Below are 16254 nucleotides of genomic sequence, written 5' to 3' on the forward strand. Positions count from 1 at the left end.
CACACCTCCTCCTTCATCACAGTCTGGGGCCCAAACAGCTCTTTCATGTGAAGCAACACTTCACTTGTACATCCAGAGGACTGATTTACTGCATCCCATGCTCTCTTTGTGGCCTTCTCTACATCGGAGAGATTGGGCGCAGACTGGGAGATTGCTTCGCTCAACACCTCCTCTCCGTTTGCAACCACAGCAAGCTCCCAGTGGTCAACCATTTCAATTCTGGGTCACACTCCCAGACTTGCAAGTTTATCCATGACCTTGTGTACTATCCCACCCAGACAACACCTTATTTTCCATCTGGGCACTCTCCAATCAGATGGTGTTAATATTAGACACTTTCAAGATCCTGTGTAAAATGGGGTTAACTGGGCAAATTGTCCGGTTTGTTCCCCATTCACAAGGCAGCCTGGAAGGATCTGACCCAGTCAACGTGGTCCTAAATCAACCGGGTCCCTGCCCTACCTTTGAGGTAGTCAGGGAACCCAGTTAAACCTACCCAGGTCTTGTCCATTGGCGGCTTTAAAACAAAAATGGCTGACATGATTATTCCGGTGATGTCAGCGCTTGCGTACACGCGTCACTGGGCAACATATTGGCGCCAAGTACAAATGCAGAGGAGGAACTCAGCAGTGCAGGTGAGGAAAGGGGATATTATAAACGTGGTTTAAACATGCTTCCCAGGAAGAGTAAGGTTAAAATCTTTTACTTCAATTCACCCAGTGAGTATGTGACATGTCACTCACCGCGTCATCGCGGGGGCGGGATCCCCCTTTAATCACCGGGTTGGCGATTTAATGGGGCGATCCCCCTGCAGGTTAAAAGGTGCTGAGAGCACCTTCGACCCATTAAAAACACACCTGGGTCCCAGGAGGGCTACCCAGGTGCAGCAGTTTAAAAGCACCTATTGACTTTATTGCTTTTTATTAAACCTGCTCGCCTTTCTTTCCCCTCCCCCTTTCCTGTCTTTCCAGTTCTCCCACCCCTCCCCCTTCCCCACCTCGCCATCCCTCCTCCCCCTCATTGCTGCTGTCCCCTCCCTCCTCTGTCCACCTATCATCTCCCACAAGATAAATAAACAGAGGCAGGTCATTCAGCCCATCGAGTCTGCTCCACAAATCCACCCTGCGCTAAACTGTTCTCATATTTAGTTCCAAGTTCCGGCCTTTTTCCCATATCAATCTTAAACTCTCCCCAACAGTCTCCACAGCTGTATGTGGCAACAAATTCCACAAATCCACGATCCTCTGGGTAAAGAAATTTTTCCTCATCTCTGTTTTAAATGGGTACCTTCAGATTCTAAGACTGTACTCTCTAGTCCTGGATTAATTCATCAAGGGAAACATCCAGTTCACATCTACTCTGTCCAATCCTTTCAGCATTTGAAATGTTTCTATGAGATCCCCTCTCATTCTTCTACACTCCAATGAATACAGTCCAAGAGCCACTAAGCATTCCTCATACGTTAGCTCTTGCATTCCTGGAATCATTCTGGTAAATCTCTGCTTTCTCTCCAACATTATTATATCCTTTCTAGGCCCAAAACTGCACACAGTTCTTCAAATGAGGTCTTGCCAGTGCCCCATCGAGCCTCATCAACACCTCTTTACTCTTCTACACTATTCCCCTTGAAACAAATGTTACATAGCATTTGGATTCTTTACTGCCAATCCAACCTGGTGGTTAACCTTTAGGCTATCCTGCACGAAGACCCCCCCAAGTCCTTTTGCACTTCCAAATTTTGAATTTTCTCCTCATTCAAGTAATAACCTGCCTGTTTATTTCCTCTTCCAAAGTGTGCAACCATACATTTCTCAACATTGTATCTCATCTGTCATTTCTTTGCCCACTCTCCTAAGCTGTCCAAGACTCTCTGCAACCTTTCAGTTTCTTCAACACTTCCTCTTCCACCATCTATCTTGGTGTCATCTGCAAACATGGCCACAAAGCCATTCACTTCATAATCTAAATCATCAATATGCATTGTAAAAATAAGTGACCCCCCCCCCCCCCAACACCGACCCCTGCAGAACACCACTTGCAACCAACCAGAACAGGATCCCTTTATTCCCATCCTTTGCTTTCTGTATCAGCCAGTGCTCCAACCAATCTAATATCTTTCCTGTAATTCCATGGGCTCTTATCTTATTAAGCAGCCTCTTATGCGGCATCTTATCGAAGGACTTTTGAAAATCCAAATACACAACATCCACAGTCTCTCCCTTGTCCATCCTATTTGAGATTTCCTCAAAAAATTCCAATCGGTTGGTCAGGCAGGATCTTCCCTTCATGAAACTATGCTGGCTTGGACCTATCATGCACCTAGAGGTATTTCATAACCTCGTCTCTGATAATTGACTCCAATAAATTTCCAACTACTGACGTCAGACTAATAGGCCTATAATTTCCTTTTTTTTAAAAAAATGCCTCCCTCCTTTCTTCAACAGCAGAGGCAACATACCATCTGGGAGCCTTGGTCTCGTTCACCAAACCTCCTATCCACTTGCCTAACCAACAAGTCCCAGATCACCAGTGCTCTCCTCCCCCTGCCCTTCTGAGCTAGGGGGCCAGCCTCTGTGCCAGAGACGTGACCACCTCGACTTGTCCCTGGTAGGTTGTCCCCACCAACAATATCCAAAACAGAATACCTATTTTTTTTTATATTTTATTTACAATTTTCCATACATGCAAATATCATTATATAAGCACAAAAAAGGAAAGAGAAAGTTGTTGGATTGCACAGAGAGGTGTTGTCTAACACAAATATTTAAAAAATTCTTCATTACCATTCAGAGGAGAATCTCACAGGTCCCGAGGCATAGAACTGACAGTAATTGGATTGAAATATTATATTTACGTCCTATAACTTCAATCCCTTCTAATTTACAACAGTTGAAAATGTTTAGACTATTTAGGGAACACGACAAGAATGTCCATTAAGTGCTTTAGTGTTTGATATAATACTAGAACCATTAGCCGTAGCCCTTCGTGACTCGGGAGAATTTAAAGGATTAATTAGAAATGGAATTGAACATAAAGTATCTCTTTATGCGGATGATTTATTGCTTTTTATTTCAAATCCGGAGGTTTCAATACCAAATACATTAACTATGTTTGCTCAGTTTGGGCAATTTTCAGGATACAAAATAAATTCACATAAGAGTGGACTTTTACCTTTAAAAGGATCACTTTCTATATATTCTAAATTTCCATTTAAAATAGTTCATAGTCAGTTTCAATATTTAGGAATCACTATTACAAAAAGTTATAAGAAACTTATAAAAGAAAATTTTATAGCATGACTTATTCAGATTAAAATATTATTATTGGGATAGTCCCACTTTCAATTATAATGATTGCATCAATACTGGTTTTGAAACATTGACAGAGAAACCTCAGTACTATTCAAGCAGATTTAATTCTCTGTTTATTGCACATTCCATTAGAAATTCATTTACCATCAAGCCTACATTCTCCCTTCCACTTTTGTAAAAGATAAGGGTTCCATTTATATATAAATTGATGTATATTAAATTCAGAAATCTGTGCTAACTCAACTTTAGCCCATACTTTTGTTAATGGGTTATACTCCAACATTAACAACTGGTTTAAGATTGGATAAATTTCAAATTGCATTTATTCATCTGGCGTTAGCTGTGGCTAAGAAATGTATTGCTAGTACATGGAAGAATGACATGGAATTGAACATACATAGATGGCATAATGAATTGAGATCCTGAATTTACTTAGAGAAGATAACAAAATCTACAGAATAATTATTCTTTTTTTGTTAAAATGTGAACTCCATATGTGAAATGTATGGGTTTGGATATATCGCAAATGTCTTTTTTTTTTAAAAAGATGTTAAGGGTTGGCACACTCCACAGTAACGGATAATTAACCGATATATGCTTTTGGCTCTTGTATAAAAAGATGTTAAGGGTTGGCACACTCCACAGTAATGGATAATTAACCGATATATGCTTTTGGCTTGGGGAGGGGTGTAGGGGGAAGGGTGGGAGGGGGGAGGGGTATTAGTAATTAGTAAGGAATTAGTATTTTTTTTTGTATGTACTTTAAATTCTATAAATAAAGTTTTTTAAATAAAAGCCCACATTGTCCCCTAAACTATGGGAAGGAGCTGGCTAAACTCAGATTTTATTTGCCAATTCCAAACACGTTTCGTTACTCTGACTTCCAACATATGTGACGATCGTATCAAACTGCAAACGAGTCTTAGGTAGAAATATCAGCTGTTGAACTTACTGCTGTCAGGATTAGGGGCTGACAGGATAATGCTGTGCATCTTCTTCACTTCCTCCACATTGTCAGAAATATGATCGATGTACCCTCGGATTTCTTCAACCTGTAAGGCAAACCTTGCTTGTAGTTAGTCTGCACTCACATGTCCAAGTCATCAGCAAATAATGCAAAAAAAACCCCCACAAAAGTGAGATTGTATGTGTACGCAGAGTTACTCTGAGCTAAATTTCCACTGCTTGGGACCCCTGGCCATTTGGACGAGTTTGTGCATCATTCCTTTCTGAACCTGCTCAGCCGTGAGAACCAGAAGATACCTTTGAGCAGAGGTGGAATCCTTTGCCTCAAGCCTTGGGGGCTGATGAGCAATGGGAGGAAACAAATATAAACTCTATGATCACAGAGTAGCGCTGAGTCAACATGCCTGTGCTTCCGAGTTTGAGGCGTGCGAGAGAAACAAACATCGACTGGTGAAAAGGAACATTGGCAGCACCACAGTGCGGCGGTCTCCCCAGTTGGAGGTGGACCACCCAGCACCTAGATATTCCATAAAACTGTTGCTACCATCATGACCCAACTCCCTACCTGCTGGAAGAACTCGTCCATGAAGTGATCTTTCTCCACAGTAATTGTCACTTCATCTTCAAAATTTTCTTTGTACTATAGACAGAAAGAAAAAAAAATCAGCCAACCATTAAATTCTCAGAGAAACCCAGTCCTTTTATTGCCAGCATGTTTTCCTTGAACTCAGCTTGATTCATCCTCAAAGTAATCAATTCATCGCTGCATTTCCAACCACTTTAGTTCATGACCTAACACTTTTATATTTTTGCCATTGCTGTGGCTGCGCTCCTCACCACTTCCCTCATCTTCTGGAGACCACAGCTCCAACAGCATCTCTGGTTCCACCACCCCATCAACATATTAATCCTTGAAAAGGAAACTTGTCACACAGAGGGTAAAAAGAGCCCTGAGATAAAATTGCGGACAACGTTTAGTACAAACTCGTAACTTTCTTCAAGTGACGCAGGTGAATTGTTAACTCGAGATCTGCAATTGAATAAATTGTGAGGTCCTAACAGTCGATTATCTGTGTCAGATTGCCTTGTGATAGCTTTTGCCACTTTTTAATGGCTGGAAGATGTAATTTGGTAAGATGGAAGGACTCTATCCCTCTCATGACCCACCCTTATCATGGTTGAACCTTGAGAAGATTAGATGTAATGTTTTGAAAATTGGTTAGGTTTGATAAAATGAGGTGCACTTTTATGGAATATTTTAATGTTTAATGAATAAGTGGTTTACTCTTTTGTATACAACATACAAAGTGTTTATAATCTCTTCCTGAACTTGTTTATTTATCAGGCACTGTTACTGTTATCCTTTTGGTGGTTTAAGGCGTCCCAGTTAGTCTTTTTATCTTTTGGTTTTTTTCTGCAGGAACAAGAGATCTAATATTGAATTCTGTTTATCATTAGTTGTGATTTTTATTCTAGGATACATTGTAATTACTTTGTATCTGCTCAGCATATTTTTCTTATTCTTACACTTTTCGTTATATATATACAAAAGGCAAAGGAGGAAAAACCCAACACCCAACCCCAACCAACCAATTTTCCCCTGCAACCGCTGCAACCGTGTCTGCCTGTCCCGCATCGGACTTGTCAGCCACAAACGAGCCTGCAGCTGACATGGACTTTTTACCCCCTCCATAAATCTTCGTCTGCGAAGCCAAGCCAAAGAAAAAAAATATAAAATTCAATTAAAAATTGGGAGGCTTTCACTGCAGCCACCTCATTGAAACATACAGAAGCACTGTGGGAAGTACAGGTGTTCCCCGACTTACGATTTTTCAAAGCTACGATGGTCTGAATGCATATTTTCAATTTTAAATTCCAATCCTCTCCCGCGCTTGTGATATGCGGGACACTACTCTCTCGCAATGCTGGGCAATGGCAGTATCACACAAGAGTTTCGTACAGTGTACTCCCTCGCGATGCTGACTCAACTCAAATATTCTTCATCCCCAATGTGCTTTCTGCAGTGTATGTTAATACACATAGGCAGGACCACCCCCCCCCCCCACCCTTCCTCTGGTCTATCGACGACTACATCGGGGCTGCCTCATGCACCCATGATGAGCTCATCAACTTCATCCACTTTCCAGCCAACTTCCACTCTGATCTCAAACTCACTTGGTCCATCTCAGACAACACTCTCCCCTTACTGGATCTGTCTCTGTCTCAGGAGACAAGCTTTCCACTGACATATATTACAAACCCTCCAACTCCCACAACTACCTGGACTACACTCCCTCCCACCCTGTCCCTTGCAAGGATTCTATCCCTTTCTGTCAATTTCTCCATCATACTTGTTTGCAAGATGAGGTCATCCAGTCCTCAACATCCAAAATCTCTTCCTTCTTCCAAAATGTGGCTTCCTCTCCAACACCACCAACTCAGCCCTCACCTGCATTTCCCACACACCTGCCCTGGCCCCCTCTGTCCCCAGATGCAACAAAAACAGGCTTCATTTTGTCCTCACCTACCACCTTATTAGCCTCTGCATCCAAAACATTATCCTCTGTAATTTCAGCCACCTGCAACATGATCGCACCAACAGACACATCTCGTCCTCTCCTCCTTACGTAGGGACCGCTCTCTCCGTGACTCCCTCGTCCACATCCCTTCCTATTAGTCACACCCCTTGGCTCCTTCTCCAATGGCCGCAGGAAGAGCCACACTTGCACCCACACCTCCTTACTCACCAGCATTCGGGGCCCCAAATAGTTCTTCCAAGTGAAGAAGCACGTCACTTGTGTATCTACGGGAGTCATCTACTGCAGCCGGTGCTCTTGTTATGGCCTTCTCTTCACTGGAGAGACCGGGCGCGGACTGGGAGAGACCGGGCGCGGACTGGGAGAGACCGGGCGCGGACTGGGAGAGACCGGGCGCGGACTGGGAGAGACCGGGCGCGGACTGGGAGAGACCGGGCGCGGACTGGGAGAGACCGGGCGCGGACTGGGAGAGACCGGGCGCGGACTGGGAGAGACCGGGCGCGGACTGGGAGAGACCGGGCGCGGACTGGGAGAGACCGGGCGCGGACTGGGAGAGACCGGGCGCGGACTGGGAGAGACCGGGCGCGGACTGGGAGAGACCGGGCGCGGACTGGGAGAGACCGGGCGCGGACTGGGAGAGACCGGGCGCGGACTGGGAGAGACCGGGCGCGGACTGGGAGAGACCGGGCGCGGACTGGGAGAGACCGGGCGCGGACTGGGAGAGACCGGGCGCGGACTGGGAGAGACCGGGCGCGGACTGGGAGAGACCGGGCGCGGACTGGGAGAGACCGGGCGCGGACTGGGAGAGACCGGGCGCGGACTGGGAGAGACCGGGCGCGGACTGGGAGAGACCGGGCGCGGACTGGGAGAGACCGGGCGCGGACTGGGAGAGACCGGGCGCGGACTGGGAGAGACCGGGCGCGGACTGGGAGAGACCGGGCGCGGACTGGGAGAGACCGGGCGCGGACTGGGAGAGACCGGGCGCGGACTGGGAGAGACCGGGCGCGGACTGGGAGAGACCGGGCGCGGACTGGGAGAGACCGGGCGCGGACTGGGAGAGACCGGGCGCGGACTGGGAGAGACCGGGCGCGGACTGGGAGAGACCGGGCGCGGACTGGGAGAGACCGGGCGCGGACTGGGAGAGACCGGGCGCGGACTGGGAGAGACCGGGCGCGGACTGGGAGAGACCGGGCGCGGACTGGGAGAGACCGGGCGCGGACTGGGAGAGACCGGGCGCGGACTGGGAGAGACCGGGCGCGGACTGGGAGAGACCGGGCGCGGACTGGGAGAGACCGGGCGCGGACTGGGAGAGACCGGGCGCGGACTGGGAGAGACCGGGCGCGGACTGGGAGAGACCGGGCGCGGACTGGGAGAGACCGGGCGCGGACTGGGAGAGACCGGGCGCGGACTGGGAGAGACCGGGCGCGGACTGGGAGAGACCGGGCGCGGACTGGGAGAGACCGGGCGCGGACTGGGAGAGACCGGGCGCGGACTGGGAGAGACCGGGCGCGGACTGGGAGAGACCGGGCGCGGACTGGGAGAGACCGGGCGCGGACTGGGAGAGACCGGGCGCGGACTGGGAGAGACCGGGCGCGGACTGGGAGAGACCGGGCGCGGACTGGGAGAGACCGGGCGCGGACTGGGAGAGACCGGGCGCGGACTGGGAGAGACCGGGCGCGGACTGGGAGAGACCGGGCGCGGACTGGGAGAGACCGGGCGCGGACTGGGAGAGACCGGGCGCGGACTGGGAGAGACCGGGCGCGGACTGGGAGAGACCGGGCGCGGACTGGGAGAGACCGGGCGCGGACTGGGAGATCACATTGCTGAGCACCTTCACTGTGTCTGCATCCCAGTGGCAAAGCACTTCAATTCAGCACCCCACCCCCCCATGCTGACATGTCTGTCCATGGCCTCATGCACTGCCAAGCCAGGGCAACCCTTCAGAGAGTGGAGAACACCTAGCTCCTTGGAGTTCACTTAACTAATGACCTATTGTGGACACACAACATCTCCTTACTTGTCAAGAAGGCATAACAGCATTTGCACTTCCTGAGGAGACTGAGGCAAGCAAGACTACCGGCCACCATATGTCAACCTTCTACAGGAGCTCTACTGAGAGCATCCTGGCTGGCTGCATTACAATGAGGTATGGTTGCTGCAGAGAAATTGATCGGATGTCAATCCACAGGACCATAAGAGTGGCAATCTCACGGGAGTCACCCTCTCCCCCATCTATGTACCAGGATTGTGGTCTGAAGAAGGTGCACAAAATCATCGAGGACCCCTTCCACCCTGCACACAGCATTTTTCAGTTGCTTCCGTCAGAGAAGAGATACAGGAGGATCAGAGCCAACACCACCAGGCTGAGGAGTAGCTTCTTCCCATGGGCAGTAAGAATGATGAACAACCAAAAGAACTGCCCGCGTTAACCATCCGAGACTCTCAGATTCACATGACAATATTTATTTATTTGTATAGTTGAATACTTGTCCTGTATATGTATTGTTTGTCTGTATGTACGTATGTTATGTCTGGATGTGTGTCTGCATCTTTTACACTGTGGACCAGAGAACTTTGTTTCATCCGGTCGCACTTTAATTTTAATTTCTTCTTAAAGTACAACCCGACAAAACAATGTTCTCCGGTCCTTGGTGTAAAACACACAAACACATAACCAGACATAACACACATACACAGATAAATAGTGCATACACAGGACAAGTATTCATCTATACAAATAAATAAATATTGCTTTTTGCATATGAGAGTCTCCGACGGTCAGCGGGAGTAGCTCTTCTTGCATGTCCTCTTCAGCCAACGACCCTGGTTAGGCCATACTTGTGCAATCAGATGATAATAAACTTGGATATTATGCAAGACATGATATTGAGGCAACACTTTGTCTGTTGGTCTGTGCTCCTCCCTCTGCCCTTCTCCCCAGCCTTTTAATTCAGGCGCCTGCCTGATTTTTTGTTCATACACTAGACCCCATCTTACGACGGGGTTCGGTTCCAGGACTCACATCTTAAGACAAAACAATCCTGCACCCTAACTTTTTTTTTAAATTTAAATGCTGGAAACCTTTATTCAAAAGTCATTACTGCAACATACACAGCTGAAAACACACTAGGCTTGAAGAATATTTGAAGCATTGCACTAAGATTAATCGTTGGATTGGGAATATGAATCGGATGCGTGGTTGGGAACTCGGATGTACGGGCGGCTGGGGAGAGAGTGACGGTTGCGTCGTGTATTGCAAGCGCGGGGAATGAGCGGAACTCAAAATCAAAAGTACAGATTTCTAATCATCGTAACTTTGAAATATTTTAAGTTGCAACATCGTTAAGTCAGAGTCTATCCGTACCCTGAAGAAGGGCTCAGGCCCGAAACATCTTTGCCTCCTGTGGAGGCTGCGAGACCTGCTAAGTTCCTCCAGCATTTCTGGGTTTTCTCTACAATCACAGCGTCTGCAGACTTGCAGGTTTCACACTGTACCCCAAGTGCGCTCTCACCAACACCGTGCACAGCTCAATCATGAGATCTCAACTTTTCAAGCCAAGGAGTGAGGAAAGTCCTTGCAATACGAATGGCCCTAATGTCAATCCTTTCATTAACACAGCTAGCCTGATGCAATATTGTAAACCTCAGTTACGAGACCGAGAAGGTGCTGCAGCCAGGGCACAGTGACTCAAACAGATTGGACAGCCTATCAGACAGGCACTCGCCAACAACCATTGAGAGCTGGACAGAGAAATTATTCAATGAAGCAGCATCTTCAGCTCAGAGCCTGGGCCCAGGGACTCCCAGCCCAAGGTAACCCCAGCCCGATTCTAGTACAGTTCTACAATGTTCGTACTCCCTGGTCGTAACTCCCTTGTTCCCACTAATCTCCCCTTTGGGACCTTCCTCTTTGCCACACTTCCACCCACACCACCATTCAGGGCCCCAAACAGTCCTTCCAAGTGAAGCAACACTTCGGTTGTGAATCTGCAAGGGGCCATCTACTGTATCCAGAGTTCTCTTTGTGGCCTCCTCTACACCAGAGAGAGTGGACGCAGACTGGGAGATCACTTTGCAGAACGCTTACTCTCTGCCTACATCAATGACAACAGGGATCTTCCAGTGGCCAACCATTTCAATTCTGCACCCCCACTGTCCATGGCATCGTGCACTGCCAAACCAGGGCCACCTGTAAATTGGTGGAACATTCCTTAACGTTCCGTCTGGGCACTCTCCTACTGGACAGCATTAACATCAACCTCCAGTTTCTGCTAGACCAACCCCGTTCTCCCTCTCTCTTCCCCATCCCTCTGTCTCCTTTCCTCCAATTCTCCAGCCCCCTTCCCTCTTCATTCACAGAGCCATCTCCCCCTCCCCCATTTGCTGGTGTACCCTCCCTCCCTTATCCATCTACTACCTCCTGCCTGTGGGACTGTGCTTTTCCCTTGCCCCTCTGTTCGGGTGACTGCCTACATTTTGCTCACACCCTGATGAAGGGCTCACGTCCAAAACGTTGGTTATGCATCTTTGCTATCTAAAGTTCACTGTTGGACCTGCTGAGTTTCTCCACCACAATCTTTCTATCAGTGTCCGCAGACTTTCAAGCATTCCTCCTCTTTTTTTAAAAAAAGGGCAACTTCTGCAATGTTCAAGTCACAGGAAATTAAATGAAAAAACTTTATGAGTGTTAACCAAGTAGAGGCAGACTACTTTATTTACTTGGAAAGTGACATTGATGCGCTCTCTACTCAGACTTGGGTGCTCACAGATCTTTATCACTATTGTTTCCCCACCCAAGTGCTTTCTTTCCCTTTCAAGTCGTCTGCATTAGCAGTGCAGAATTGGCAGTGCAGGCAGAAGCAACACTAGCAACATGACATTCTGTTCCACCAAACACTAGAGCCACTTACAAAAGAGCACATTTCAAAAACACCGCTAAACTTCAATACTTTTACGAGTTTACTCCAAAATGCAGTGAAAGCCTGTTCATTTTCTATTATTTACTACCGTGCATCCACATGGAGGACAAGTGATACCACACTTGCATTTTACGGTTTTGGTCACCCTCAGGTGTACCAGATGCTCCTGCTATCTATAACATTGGGAGCAGAGATAAGAAGCAGGTCACAGCATCATCAGGCAACACCAAACATGGCACTGGGTCCCTGGCCAGGGCGCAATACTGGTATAAAATGGGCAGGAAGGAGCACATCCATGAGAGCTGGGAAGGATACACAACTTCAGTTTGCTTTGGTCAGCTGTCAAAGACTGGCATTGGGGTACAGTCGTTCAGAGAAGGTGTTAAACAGGGACTCTGCCCAATCTTGAACAATCGTTCAAGTGGTGTGAAAAAAAGTTAAATGAGAGCAAGAGTTCAGGGCCAGCAGGAAGGGTGTCTAAGGCTGCAGCAGGATATAATTCAAGTTTATTTATCATCTGATTGCACAAGTACAACCTGACAAAACAATGTTCTTCAGTCCTTGGTGCAACACACTGCAAACACACAAATGCACGGTACACATGTTCAAATATTAAAATAAATATTATTGCTTAATAATGGAGTCATGGGGGGGGGGGGTTGTTTGAGCAGTTCATCAGTCATTCAGCATTCTTACAGCCCGTGGGAAGAATCTGTTTCTCAGCCTGGTGGTTCTGTCTCTGATACCTGTTTCTCTTTCCCGACGGGAGTAGCTGGAAGATGCTGCTTGTGGGGTGGTGAGTCCACAATCCAGTTACAGAGAGGGGTGTGAGTCCCAGCGAGGGCAACTTCTCCATGAGGGCATTAAATGCCAAGCTGCAGTCAATGAATGGTAGCCTGGCATTGGAGGGGTCATTCTCCAGGTGGGCAGGACAGAGTGAAGGGACAAGATTACAGCTTCAAAGTGGAATGGTTCCATCTGTAGGTGAACTGAAATGGGCCCAGCGTCTCTGTAAAGTGCACTCTGATGCATTTCTTCATGGTGGAGGTCAATGTCATTAGGCCTTTTCAAGTTGCTGTGTAAAATGGCAATTTGCCTGGTTAGCGCCCCTCTCACACGGCAGCTTGAAAGGGTCCGGCCTAGTCAGCGTGGTCCTAATCCAATCAGGTCCCTGTCCTACCTCAGAGACTGGCGTCACAGGGAAATCCCTGGCTGATGGGTCGATCCCCCTACAGTTTAAGAGGTGCTTCCAGCACCTTTGTTCCAGTAATCGCACCTGGGTCTCAGGAGGGCTGCCCAGGTGCTGTAGTTTAAAAGAGCAGTCTGAGGCCTGTTACTGTCACCCTCTTTGGTACTAGGACAATCAGATGGAAAGCTGGGGAGTGTTGGCAGATGGAGTTTAACCCCAAGTGAGTAAGATGCACCTTGGAAAGTCAAATAGGGGTGAATATAGCACATACCTAAAATAGTGCAGAACAGGAACAGGACCTTCTATGTGTCTATGCTGACATGATGTCCAAATCAAACTAAAACTCTGCTGCTTGTACCTGATAGATATCCCTCCATCCCCTTCATATTCACATAGAACAGAGAAATCTACTGCCAATACAGTCCCTTCAGCCCACAGAGTGGTGCTGACCTCATACTGAATCTAACAATTGCAGGGAATGTCCCTACTACATACCATTCCATGTTTCTCAGATCCATGGACCTGCCCAGCAGTCTCATAAAAGTTCCTATTGTACCACGCACCCATTACTCTCTGGAGGGGAGGAAGGATGGCTCTGTGAATGGAGAGGAAAGGGGGTGGAGAGCTGCAGGGGAGAAGGCAGACGGAAGTGAGGCAGAACGGGGAGTAAGTTGACAGAAACCGGAGAAGTCGATGCTAATGCCATCCAGTTGGAGAGTGCACAGACAGAAAAGAAGGTGCTGCTCCTCCAATTTACGGGCAGTCTTGGTTTGACTATACATGAGGCCTTGGACAGTTGTATTCTTCCCAGGGGATCACCTACCAACCTCTTGGACACTGTTCAACTCCTGGACATTAATATCCTCGTGTGTTCTAATCACCTCCCAACCTAATAATAATGTTTTCATGTACATTGTTCAATGCACATAGGTAGCAAAATTCTTACTGCAGCCATACAGGTACTCGATAAGATAACCACAATAGCATAAATTAAATTAAATTGAAAAAAGATCAATAGAAAAGATAGGTACATAATGAATATTCAGTTATCACAGTGGTAAAAACAGTAGTGCAGAAAGTACTTTTGTGTGGAGCAGTGCCCAATCAGTGGAACAGGGTGGTTCAAGGGCCATTGGAAAGAAACTGTTCCTGAATCTGGAGGTACTGAATTTCAGGCTTCTGGCCTGAAGGTAGCAGACCAAAGAGATTGTAAGCAGGGTGATAGGAGACCTTTATGATGTTGGCAGCCTTCTTGAGGCAGTGCCTCACATTGATGTCTTCAATGGATGGGTACTTTGAACCTGGAATGAACCTGACTGTATTCAACAAGTAGAGATATGTGATGGTCTGTGGCTTGATGGCTTCTTCTGGCTCTCCATCCTGTAGGATTATGATGGTTCCTTTCAGTCAGTGTGTGGGGTTTGATTATGAAGACCCCACTCCTCAGAAAGGAACAGCATGTGCGAGAATGGATTTAGGTGAGTAGGGGGTTGTACTGGTCCAGACACACCCTCTGTACGTCCCCTCCTGGATCCAGTGGCATGGTGAGGTCTGAGATAGCTGGGGGAAGCTCTGTTGCAGTGAATGGCCAGACCAAGCTTCAATGCAAGGGATGCCTTTTCCGCACTTCACAGTACGTGCTAGCTAGATGGCCAATGACCCTACGTGAGGGTTCGCCCGCCTTCTGACAGGTCGCGTTTTTCATCCTACAGGGGGTCTAGCCACCCTCTGCACCAGGCAAGCCTCGTGGGGGAGCTGGTTTAGTCACTGACCACCCAACCATGCGACAGTAGTACTGAGTTACATGGTACCAGTCGCACTCTGATGAGTGACCTGACCTACAGTCTTGATGTCGCTACTGAGGTTATATTTAATATAGCTGTGGGGTCCGGCCTGGAAGAAAATTGAATTTTTAATGTATCATGTCACCTTCAGCATTTATGAGTCTTAATGTCCCGTCAGACAATGGAAGGGTTGAGGGGAAACCATTGTTGGGCTGTCCTTAGGGCATCAGCTGGCCTGTCTCCACAGTGCTTCTGCAGAAGTTTGATAGAGTATCCAAAGACATGACAAATCTTCTCAGACTCCTTAGAAAGCAGAGATGTCTGGGGCTCATTCACAGATTACTATAACTGGAAGAAGGTCTGGATGCTCCGGAAACGCTCTGTCTGGCGTCTGAAGGTTGCTATTCCATCCATATCTTTACAATTCTACAAATTAACCTGGTTAGATTAGACCAAGGATTTGGGTTTTCTTTTTTTTTTTAAAAGACTAATTAGTCAAATATGGGTTTAAACTTGATTGTCATGGATTCCATCATGGCCCATCCCTTCGCAACCGAAGATGAACATGATGCCTTGTAGCTTTTCAGCTTTAGGCACCGTGTGCCAGGGCAAGGACTTGGAGGTGAGTGCTTGCCCAGGACAAACGCCTCCCTCTGGGTCCCATGCCACTGAGTCTGGCAGAGTGCGAGGCATGACAGCCAGAGTGGTGCGGGATTGCCACACAGTGGTCTGTTCTAAGACTGTGCTTGCTGGCCGTTGTCCTTCACCCACCAAGTTTGCGGCTGCAGACCACTAAGGGAACTGCTTCCCGTGCTCTGTCACAGCTGCCAGCCCCTGCTGCCAGACTGACATGTGCTATTTGCCCCATAGTTGGGGCCCTTTCCAGGTACTGATGGCTGGGTGAGCCAAGTCTGGGGATTTGAAGTCAGAGTTGCCTTCTCTGCCTTTGCCTAAAGAGGCTTTGCCCACAAGGCAGCAGGTGGGATCCAAGACAGGTCTTCCAGAAGGCCCCAGTGCAGCTCCAGGATGCTCCTGACTCCCCAGTGCCAGTCCGGGTTGGCCAGGCTGGCGAAGGCAAAAATGTCACTGGGCTGGCGGGGCCGGGCAGGAGCGACTTACAGGCAGCCAGTGGCGGTGGTCCAGGCCTCCTGGCCAGCTGGCTGATGCACAGCTTGGGGGAGACGGAGGGCTTGATGGGCCTCCAGCCCTCACCTCTACCCAGCTGCTCACTGTTCCTGCGGAGCAGGTCCCCAACTGCAAGGAAGCTGAGGTAGATCTTGCCCTCAGCCAGGTCAATGCGGGCCAGTTGGCGACCCAAGGCCCATAGGCTGGGCACGGTCATCTTGGTTCCATCCCGCCAGAATTGTCTTCTTTCAGGGTCCACTTGATTAAATCTGTTTGTTTGCTGATAGCGTGTAGACTTCCATCCAGGGTAGATATAAATAGTAGTGTCTTGGGCAGCACTGTACCTGAACTTTCATAGCACTTCCCCAGCAAGCCACAAAGCTCCATCATGGATTATATCATCAATTAAGATAGTATTTACCC

General features: G+C 48.0%; 1 protein-coding gene across 3 annotated transcripts in view; it reads right to left on the reverse strand.

The window, feature by feature from the left end:
* The window catches only part of LOC138761432 (syntaxin-2-like), an 89986-nt gene that overhangs the window by 67905 nt on the left and 5827 nt on the right, over nucleotides 1-16254 (reverse strand). For 2 of the 3 annotated variants that reach the window (XM_069933563.1, XM_069933565.1), the window contains exons 1-3: nucleotides 7025-7044; nucleotides 4843-4917; nucleotides 4264-4363 (exon numbers count right to left, since the gene is read on the reverse strand). In XM_069933563.1, the coding sequence (XP_069789664.1) occupies nucleotides 4264-4363; nucleotides 4843-4917; nucleotides 7025-7030 (181 nt within the window). In that variant the 5' untranslated portion in view covers nucleotides 7031-7044. Of the gene's footprint in view, nucleotides 1-4263; nucleotides 4364-4842; nucleotides 4918-7024; nucleotides 7045-16254 lie in introns of those variants that run through there. The other variant, XM_069933564.1, reaches the window with a different exon arrangement.

The sequence above is a fragment of the Narcine bancroftii genome, chromosome 4, assembly GCF_036971445.1.
Source record: "Narcine bancroftii isolate sNarBan1 chromosome 4, sNarBan1.hap1, whole genome shotgun sequence".
Classification (NCBI taxonomy): domain Eukaryota; kingdom Metazoa; phylum Chordata; class Chondrichthyes; order Torpediniformes; family Narcinidae; genus Narcine; species Narcine bancroftii.